The 11,093-nt window shown below is 36.4% G+C and overlaps 1 protein-coding gene across 1 annotated transcript; it reads right to left on the reverse strand.

Annotated features, from left to right (window-relative positions):
• Positions 1 to 461: 461 nt before the first annotated feature.
• Positions 462 to 5,329, reverse strand: LOC119990784 (D-cysteine desulfhydrase 2, mitochondrial). Its single transcript, XM_038836878.1, has 7 exons — positions 4,992 to 5,329; positions 3,558 to 3,878; positions 3,019 to 3,061; positions 2,545 to 2,892; positions 1,694 to 1,823; positions 1,386 to 1,562; positions 462 to 829 (listed from the first exon to the last, which is right to left on the reverse strand). The coding sequence occupies exons 1-7, from the start codon at positions 5,079 to 5,081 to the stop codon at positions 598 to 600; spliced, it is 1,341 nt and encodes a 446-aa protein (XP_038692806.1). The 5' UTR covers positions 5,082 to 5,329; the 3' UTR covers positions 462 to 597.
• Positions 5,330 to 11,093: the final 5,764 nt, after the last annotated feature.

An 11,093-nucleotide genomic window follows, 5' to 3' on the forward strand; every position in this document is an offset into this window, starting at 1 on the left:
CCGCCTTGCTTTTTAGCTCATCTATGGAAACACCTAGAAATGCAATGTCCTTTTTCCTTCTCTTCGAATGTTAATACTTGGATTCAATATTTTCCTCTCGTTGCTATGGTTTATGCAGAGCCGAATTGCGTGACAAAGAGTTCATAGCAAAGTTACTTGATAGAACATGGTCATTGGTCACCCCTGATTCCAAGATCCACCAAGTAATGGTTTCTGTGAAGGATGGACAACGTAGAAATGGACCACTTGGTAAGACCTTACTTGGCTTGAATAAAATGAGTCCTTATTTTGAGAATGTTAAGCATTACTCTTTCTTCATTGTAGGTATTTGAATTGGGTTGGATGGGCCACCATAATGGGCTTGACCCATTACTCCGCCCATTGGTTTGAATTTGTCCACACTCCTTTCCCCTCCCTTCATCTCTACTTACCAGCAAAGAAACACACCTCTAAGCTTGAAACTAGAAAGTGATTTTAACCACATTAAGCTTAAAATGAATCCAGAATATCAGATGCATGTCAATGTACTACACATTCATAAGCACAACATTTTTGAGTACTATCAGATCGTTGTTCAATCTAAAATTGCAGTGATTCTCAATATCTGAGACTACTGAAGTGTGATTTATATCTCTGTGCTAGTCCAAACATGCCAAGAGTGCCTCCAGTGTGAAGCATCACCACTTTTGCATCTCCTTTCACTGCCTTCTCGCTGAGCATAGTTGCCATTTCCCAACCAGCTAAAGTATACACAGGATCCACCAGAATTCCAGTCTGCTGCGCAATTCGTTGGCATGTCTCTACTTCCCCATCCAATACATTGCCAAATCTGGTATGTTAAAACCAATTCGTATGAGTAATGATCCATTATGACAATATTGTTCATGATATCCAATTCTACGATGACAGAAGAAAATATAAAGCATCCTAGAAATGAAATTATTGCGACATCACCAAGGTTTAATGTCTTACCTAGAATGGAATACATTCATGGTTGGCTTCCACGTTTAAGCAATAATGTCAAATCATAACAAATAAATACCATAGAAGATCTTATTTCTTCCCTTTTGCTTTCTCTATTTTACTTGACGATTGATAACAATCACACTAAATAGTCAAAAGACTTTTCTCCTGATTTCCCAACACCGGCTTAGATTGAATCTACCATGTTCCTAGCTGTGATGTCATATTATTTCTACCATCTCCTCGCTGTTATTTTATTTCATGATGAATATTTTGATGAAAAAATTCCCCATATAAATATGCATCTTAAGAAACAACCTTCAATCAATTTACCTATGCAAGTGCTTATCAAAAAAATTTTACTTATGCAAGTTAAGGTCTAAAAAGCTATGCAAACTTTCAAAGGCCTTGAAGTCACATACTTTCTTGGTCGCTGGCGCTCTACCCAATTCACAATTCCACCATCTACTTCATTCAAGTTAACATCAGTGAAGTGATTACAGAATCGCCTCTTGAAATCAGAAATCAAGCGTTTCTCATGCTGCCTGTACCCATCAATAGTATCTGCTAGAATTACTGCTGTTACCTCCCATGGAAGCCTAAGAGAGAGCAACAAATGTGTCATATCGCGTGCTCCAAAATATAAATTCATCACAAAAGTAATGCAATCGTTCAAAAAATATAGCAATTGCAAAGTAGGACTGCTCAATAAAGCAAAAGTGCAACCCACCCTAAAAGTAGGGCTCCCAGTCCTAGACCAACAGCTGTAGTCCCAGTACCAGCATCAACGATAAACTTAACAGGTCTCTCTATTCCAAGTAAATGATTCTGCACTAAGTAGTTGACAAGGCGAATGACCCCTGCATGAGTAATGATATTTGAGCAACGCTACAGTGAGGAACCAAAAATTACCAATCAGAATGCCACATCTCAGACTCCAACAATAATATCCATACATTCTCAAAGGAATGAAAATGCAGGGTAAAATTGCTACATGCGCCACCCCAAACCTGCCCTGCATCTTGTCTCTTTGAAAACAACTATGACTTGCCTAATGCTAGGGTGGGGGTGTCTGGAGTTTACCTACACAAAACATAGAATTTCTTTCGTAGAAAAAAGTTAATAGGTCATCAGAGATTTTTCTTTATTTAGAATATACCCTATAGTTATTAAGTGGTCGGTGAGTGATATTATCACATGTATCATTTGGTTTAAAAGGAAGAGGTTTCCGTCCTAAAATATTGGGATCCTGCAGGCTAATTACAGAGCAAAATAACAAGGCAATCCTTGTTAGCACAATACACAAGTACGGCCTTCCGCAAAACACCAATAAAATCCAAATGACAACAAAACTGATTAACATTCAGCAACACCTATTTTTGTATAAGAGCATTAGCAGCTGAGAGTATAGATCCTCAAATGAATATGACGTCATGGGACTGCCGGACCAGTATAAACTGTGTGGCAATGCCTTGTGGTGTATGTAGGGCTCATAAACAGATCCAACCTTTATGCTAGCTTAATGGGCAGAAGTACACCAAAAAAACAACACTTCATACCAACAGGAGAACAACGAGTTACCTAGCAATGCTATAGCATCCCCTGCACCCTCACTAACAATGACCACCTTTCTTGGATAGTCCTCAGCGCTTCTATGAGTATCCATCGGAGCAAAATTGGCGGCACTAGATGTTTGAGCCATGGACAAAGCCTGAATAATATCATCACAACACATGACAATACCAGAATCACCGACCAACAAATTGGCATGGCTCTTCAGCATTTTTTCCCGGTGGCCATAAAGAGATCTAGGAACATACGTGACATTTCCATATAATGTTGAAATTAAGTTGTAGCCAGTCAGAATTTCAGGCTGCTCTCCTCGTAGAAGCAAATGCGATGCCAACCCTCTCTCTGCACAAGAAACAGCTGCAATATAAAATGTCATTGGTCGGTGCATAGTCTCAGATGGATTGTTTATTAAGACGGGCACTCACCCACAATCAATTTTCAGAGAACATTACTCCTGTATGCTAATTAACAGAATTTATTTACCAACAGCTGCAGCATGAGCACTTTGACAACCTCCACATGTAACCTAGAAAATGTCCCAGTTAAATGTTATCTGGCTTTTAAAGGCTCTATATTTCAAAAGGATATTACTGGCTTATAAATGTTATAAGTACAATGAACTCCAAAGGAAAAATAAAATTTAAAAATTTTTAAAAAAAAAACGTAGAATGAGTTATAAATATCTCACATCAAATACCAACATGAACACAGGAAATACCTGTTTATTACAAAAGATTTTGCTGAAATATATTCTTAGTTTTGTTTTTAGACATGTGGTCTTAACCAAAGGCTATCATCTAGTAGTGTATGATTATAACTTATAAGCCTATGAGTTGATCATGCTCAGAAACGTTTCAGATAAGGTATCTCATAATGCAATACTGTTCATTAGATGGAAGCAGGAAAACTCAAAACATCCGGAAGCCAACAAAGAGGAGAGAACATGTAGAACGTTTATTTTTGCTCCAAAAACAGCATTTCTAGCAGAAAATTGCCATCTTATGTCCAAAATAAAATCTTACCACATCAGTTACTGAATGATCTTGTAGAAGAGGAAGCAACCCATCCAGTTTCCTTGCTTTATTTCCATTTACTAGTGGGTGCAATAAATCATCCCTCACGATATAGAAGGATAGATCTTCTTTGTCCTCCATTTTGTCGCCAAGTTGTGGATTGGTATTGTTTAAAAAGGAAATGTTACGAACTGGTCCATTTATGGACTGTCCGTCCTTCACAGAAAGCATTATTTGGTGGATTTTGGAATCTGGTGTGACCAATGACCATTTTACATCAAGTAACTTTGCTATGAACTCTTTGTCACGCAATTCGGCTCTGCATAAACCCTAGCAATGATAGGAAAGTACTCAATGCAAGTATTAACATTCTAAGAGAAGGAAAAAGGACATTGCATTTCAACTTTTCAAGGTATTTCAATAGATGAACTAAAAGTCTAAAAACCACAAAGGCAAATAATACCCAAACATGTGACAGGAAAGTTATATGCAATAACACAATAATCTCCTGGGAGCTAAATTTTAAGGAACACAACTTGCAGTCACCATATAAAATTCATTACTCACAAGGTCATACAAGGAGAATTTTGTGAGACAGTTCAGCCTTAAGGTTGCCTGTCCAAGACTTTTACCCTAGTCCTAGATATCGAGAAATTAGAAACGTCTCTGGAATATCAAGAACAAGCCATGACCGTGTACTTAATACATAAATGTTGCACACTGATTGTCTAAATAGAAGTCAAATTGAATATAGGAAGTGACTTCGAGTCGGAGAAAAATAAAGCAATGAATTGCACAAATACCCACCACAGTCAGGACATTCGTGTTATTTGCCCCACGAATTTACCACTAAAGCTTAGTCAGACTTCATGTTCATATCTTTCAAATTTTCAGCAGGGACATTTTTCTTATATAGTTCAAGATTCTAGTCATAAATTTCTTGATTTAGATAACCAAAATATAAATAAACTTGGCTCCCAAAGGCAAGCAAAGCACATAAGGGTTATGAGACGTCACAAAATTCAAAACTTTTATGGTCTCCCTTGGGACCTTATGAGTAAGTTTTTTTCTATTAGAAAAAAGCATCAACGTAAGTTTTGCCTAGGCCTAGCTAAGAGGACGAAGCAAAACCAGAAACAATGATCAGATTATTGGAGCACTGATAAAGTTGTATCCCGAACGGCTGTTCGAGTTGAAGTCTGATTTTAGAGTGAATTGGACTCGATCAACGAAACAATCATAAGTAAAGATGAAGAGAAAAGGGTTTGCAACGACCGTGCAAACCTATCAGAAGCCAACCACATAAAGACAAAGATATGCACAGAAAGTAAAATAAAACAGAAGAAAATGGGCAAATAAAAAGCAATAGACAGAAATCTCTCCACTCCATCTGCCGGAAAAATATATAACAAGAGGTGAAGAAGAAACGGAATGTCAATGAACCTGAGAGCCGTTGAAACCCTGGCCGGAATGAAACCCCATTTTCATGGATGCAACGGCGGTTTTACAAGGGGAAAGATATTGAAGCTTCATGGCTAAGTGTGAGTTTGTACCCTTTTCCAGTCAATCCCTCTACCTCGACAGACGGATGGTATCGGCTCCGGAAACAAGAGCGTCGTGTGCTTTGCGTGCAAATGCATTGGAACGAACGGTAGATTTACAGTTTGGTGTATGACAGTCTTACATCGGGTCATGATCCATCGTATCGGGTCAACCCATCATAAAAGGGATAGATATGATGCGGTAAGATGCACCATTCTACATATGCACCAACGACATAGACAATAAATTACACCTTAAGACCAGAGTTGCATACCTTACCTCGGCTCTTCTTTTTGTAAGAGATTCTTATATATACTTTGTTACAGTTCTTTCAATTGGGTTTTGAAACTGCAGGCCTCTCTCTCCAAATAATTATATTAAATTAAATTAAAAGTCTCAGCACACAAAAATAACCAAACCAAGAAAAAAAGGCAATCCACTGGCACTAGAACTAGAAGGACAAAGTAGGTTCAGATCGATTTGACTGTAATGGAGGATATATAGCAGATTAGAATTCCAATTTACATGAGACGTCCTGCTGACCCCTCCAAGCTAAAAGATGTGCAAAAAGAACTAATAAAAGTTAGCAAAAAAAGATTTCCTTCTTTCCTTTTTTCTTTCCACCTACACACTTCACGACCTTGGCTTGCAACACCAACTACCACAACAGAGCGAGACACCACAAAAAGTACTCAAAACAACCTCCCTCTCCCTCTGCAGTCTGTCTCAGGCCATTTAATTTAATGCTTTCTTTTTAATGTCACACACACACACACACATATATATAATATACCCTTCATCCTCTTGCGCCGCCTTTTTCTGATTTAGTTGGGGTTCTGACACGTGTAAAGAAAGGGTTATGAACTTTTGGATAAGATTAGGTTTGTTGTTAGGCAATTCACCTGAGCCAGGAGGAGAGACAGCTTGATTTTTTAGTTGAGAGAGAGACAAAGATAGAGCGCTAGCTAGCTTGATTCGATTTGGTTTGGTCCAGATACTTCTTTTTATTTCACAGGCCGGGTTTGTGTGAAACAGCTTAAGGAGAAAAATTGAAAAGAAAAAACATAACATATATAACAGGGGTTTCTCATATATATACCATTAATTGCATGAACCATGCATTTTTGCAGACAGAGAAACATTTTCTTTCGTAAACAGCAGATAAGTAAACAGCATACAAGTGTGAAAGAAGACAGACAGTTCTTCTTTCTTTTTTTTCACGAAAAAGAAAAAAAGGAAACTTAGAAACAACAAACAGACGCAGTACAAATACTTCAATTTTTTCACTTACTCCTCCTCCTCCTCAGACTTCCAGACCTTCAGATCCTCCTCAGTCTTCGATGTTTTATCATCACTTTCCCCATAATCCTTAGCAGCGTCCTTCTCTTTCCTTTTCCATCTTCAACATCTTTGCCTCATGCTCTTCAGATGCCCTCTCCATGTTATCATGAATCAGCATGTCTAACGCCTTCTGGCGTTCTTCATTGCGCATATATTGCACCGGATCCGGCAGTGGCACTTCAACCACTTTGAAACTTTTCCAATCCACCTTACCGATTGGTTCACTGATCATACTCTTAGGCTGCTGCTCCTGATCAAGTTCATCTTTGGCATTTTCCAATCCACCTATTGGAAAATGCCAAAGATGAACTTGATCAGGAGCAGCAGCCTAAGAGTATGATTTGAAACATTTCCAATCCACCTTACCGATTGGTTCACTGATCATCCTCTTAGGCTGCTGCTCCTGATCAAGTTCATCTTTGGCATTTTCCTCCAGTTCATCTCTGGCATTTTCAGACGTGTTCCCCTCAAATATGTTTGGAGGAGTTTTGAGGTTTCTTTTGATTTTGGTGGTGTTTTTTGCATTAGTTTTGGGAGATTTATATAGGGGGAGCTGGGAGGAGTGTTGCTCCAAAATTTTCCACTATTGGATTATGAATTTTTAAGAAGGATATGGCGATATTAGGAAAGTCTTGGAAGGAATCCTTTTGAAAATCACAAAGTACGTACATGAAATCCTTTTGAAAATGATGCCCAAGTATTCTCGTCTACCACTTTTTCTGCTAATGATCACCTTCTACAGTTCTACTACTAGCCTAGGTAAGTAGTAAGTACTAGTACCTAGGCGGCTGCGCCTAGTAGTAGTACTACTTACTATTAAGTAAAGCTCAAGCTTTGTATAAGTAAGTGCAAGTCAACATCGATCAAAGTTAGCTAGCTTCTTTTTGTATAAGTAAAGCCAAAAATTGAATTTTGTTAAATCACAAAGTAAAGCTGGTAAATTCTTTTTGAAAACAAAAGAAGGATTTCCATTTTACTTGGTCTCATAGACGGATCGGAGGACCTTCCTTTATGGGTCTTAGCCATTTTAAGAATGAAGGCACCCACCCACCTCCCTAGCTAGCTCGGACTCTTAATGATAGTGGGAAGGAAGAAGGTTCTGTGTTCTTATCTATCATCAACCCAAAACGAGTACGACAAGAGACATGCATGCCAAGCATTGGTTTGATGAGAATCCTATATATCAGTGTGAGTTGGTGGACCTTATTTAAAAAATCCGGCCACTTAATTTCAATCTCAAGCTTCTGTTATCTTATGTGGACAAATATTGATTGAGCGAAGACATATATAATATTATAACTTAATTTAGTTTTAATGTCATGTTGCAACAACAATTGATCAGTTGATCAGCCTAATTAAAGAAGAGGAAAAACCCTTTAATTAGCAGCAAAGCAAAGCAACGAAGCAGGCTAGAGGTTCAAGTTTTATTATTATTATTTCATGCATGCATGCATTAGTGTCATGCATGTAAATTTTGGCTAAACCTAAAAAACATTAATGATCTATTGGACCTACACTTGAAAATTGTTTAACTTCCTACTTTTAATTAGTTATAGTTTATGACCATCTAGCTAATGGAACTATGGAAGTTGAAATTACCAACTTAATTATATATCCAATTGTGTATATACATACATACATATATATATATATATATATATATATATATAATAACCAACAAATTAAACGATGCAAATTAATTAATTGTCCATGAATAATTATGAACTTCCATCTCACCACCTGGTCCCGGAGAAAGCAATTATATATGGATCAGATCTACCAGCCAGCCAGCCAGACGATGTAGAGAAAGCAAAGTGTTTGTGTTGTGTTTTAAAAGAATATCACTGACTGCAACCATGCAACCAAGCCCGAGTCTCAACCTAGGCTCAGGGGCCTAAAATGATCACCTTCTACTAGCCTAGCCTAGGTTAAGTACTACTTGGTGTCCGATCCCTTTTAATAGACCGAGGACCTTCATTGATGGGTCTTAGCCATTTTAAGAATCAGGCACCCACCCACCTCCCTAGCTAGCTTGGATTCTTAATGATAGTGGGAGGGAAATAAGCTAGGTTCTGTGTTCCTACATATCATGACCCCAAAAAGAGTAGGACAAGAGAGACAAGCCAAACATTGGTTTGATGAGAATCCTATCAATGTGAGTTGGTACTGCACCAACGATTGATCAGTGGAGCCACAGGCACACCACGTGATAGATAATTAATGAAGTGAAAGTCGAATTTACTATAATTACCATGCATGCATGCCCATTTACAGGCGACCCCTGCACCTGCAGTATCGATCGGATCTGCACTACCCCCACATATACTGAAAAAGAAAGAAAGCTTGCTCAAATTAACCTTCTGTATCTGTAATAATAAATGAGAATATATATATATATATATATATATTTGTCAGAGTGGGTGACAGACACTTGCTCTTCTTTATCCAACTAGTCTGTTCGATTCCAACTGACATTTGATTTGAAGATCATCACTTGTTGTTGACCAACTCTGTATAGTATTATTTATTGGTTTAGCTTTGTTTGTGGGACCCTTTATACACATTTAAGGATTCTTGAAAGAACTAAAAACCCCCACTTCACTTCTACTTAACTCTACTTTTAACATATGAATAGCTCCAAAATCCGTAATCATGTAAATGTTTTAATCTTTGCTTGTGCTAGCTTATATTTACGTGACAAAAAAAATTCAAATTTTATAATAAAAAAAAAAGTGATTTCATTTAAATAATGATGATTTAATACATAAGCTTTTTTGAGCATACAATGATTGAAATAAAAAGATAAACCGCTGACCCACCAAAGAGAAGCGCCGGATAACAACAATCAACTCCAAACCATCATTAATTGTCGTCAGTTGTTGATTTCCTCACAATCTGATAATGAAGCCTCGGCCGTCATAAACAACCACCACGTGAGTGTTATCCAGACTTAGGCGTACCATCCCCACCAATTAGTTAGCCAGAATAGCCACTGAAGGAGGAAGATTGATTTGGGTATCAAATAAGGAAGATGATGATATTTTTGTCAACAAAATAAATGTTTTATCTTTTACGGAATATTGTTATGGATTTTATAGAACATAACTTATAACTTATTTGAGTGTCTTTATTGGTACATAATTTTGAGTTGAGTTATTTATCTCTAATTTACCCTATAAATAAAAATTGAATTGTCTAATTCATTGACTAGTCCACCACTCTCACCATCCTTGATTGTTGCATAACCTTTAATTTGCTTTCCTAATCATGTTTATTTTGGCATATTTATGTTATTTTGATTTTTGGATTTATATAATATTTCTATAATTTAATTATCAAAAATGATAGAGATTTCAGTTATCCCAGTAATTAATCATGTCTATTGATTGATGTGCATAAAGTTTTGTAGGCCCCTATACTTACATCAATCAATGACCAAGTTTGATTATTGGGATCCCTAACATTTTTGTTTAATTATTTCCATATAATTAACCTATAAATTCATTTTACATTTTTTTTTTGTAAGGTTGCTAGAGTCAAATATAAGGTTTAGGAAAGCGAAAAGATCTCAAATCACACAAGAGAATCAAATTTGTTACTGAACTGACGCATCTATCTTTTATCCTGTCTGTGTAGGAATCTGAATACACTGACATGAATTAAATATATATATATATATTATTTCCAATTAGATTTTTCATTAATATATATTTTTCAATAATAATATGTAATTTTCCTCAAAAAAAAAAAAGTAACGGAATGGTTTTCATTTGCCCGGTTTGTTGTATCTTTTAAGTGACTTACCATATTGGGTCAGGCCTGGTCACTTACATTAGGCCCCAACTTATGTGTCAAAGCCTGGCCCGGATATGCCCATCATCAAGCCCATGTTTCACGACTCAATAAGATAGGAGCCCCACAGAAACTTCTCGGCTTCTTTTTTTTTTTTTTTTCCTTTCTAAAGTAACTTCTCGGCTTTGGTCAGGAACTCCATATATTTAATTATTTATAAACAAGATCTCATGAATCATGATATATATATATATATATATATATAATGTGTGTATAGCAAAATAATGTAATTATCATTCATCTCATTAATAAAATTGCCTATTTTTTTTGAAATGTTTCGAATTTTCAGCCTTGTCAACTAAGATGTTGCAATTCACGGTTCCTTATTATTTCCTTTTCAATTTGTTTACTTTTTCGTTTTTTCCTTCTCTGATTCGTCAAAATCAGTGAGATTTTCGAGGGATTTGATTTGTAAGGATTCAGTCAGTTGGTCATATATATATATATATATATATATATATATATATATATTCAAGAGGGGTTTGTGAGAATATTTAAGGTTCAGTCTTCTCCAGGGTTTTGATTCCTTGAAACAACGCCTACAACTTAATTATTCCCATTCATCTCTATACCTTGCTCTCCAAGGTAAGTATATATATATATATATATATGTATGTATATCTAGATATAAATTTGAAGTTAATCATGTATTTGCGAAATTTAGGGTTCAGTTTTGTGTGTTAAAAATTAATATTTATTTCTCTCTGGGTTTCAAGCTTCAGTCTTTTATAATTCACTAATTTGACTTATTGCTTGTACGTAAATATTTCTTCTTGTGTTGAGTGAAATTAAGGGTTGTGATGGCAACCA

The sequence above is a fragment of the Tripterygium wilfordii genome, chromosome 22 (assembly GCF_013401445.1).
Source record: "Tripterygium wilfordii isolate XIE 37 chromosome 22, ASM1340144v1, whole genome shotgun sequence".
NCBI lineage: Eukaryota > Viridiplantae > Streptophyta > Magnoliopsida > Celastrales > Celastraceae > Tripterygium > Tripterygium wilfordii.

Bases quoted from the DNA above. Each gene is read 5' to 3' on its own strand.
- LOC119990784 (XM_038836878.1), bottom strand. From the start codon at position 5,081: ATGAAGCTTCAATATCTTTCCCCTTGTAAAACCGCCGTTGCATCCATG. The intron at 2,893-3,018 runs GTAAATAAATTC...TTTATATTGCAG, and splicing joins TGCTCATGCTGCAGCTGTTG to CTGTTTCTTGTGCAGAGAGA. The intron at 1,563-1,693 runs GTGGGTTGCACT...GCTCTCTCTTAG, and splicing joins CTGGGAGCCCTACTTTTAGG to GCTTCCATGGGAGGTAACAG.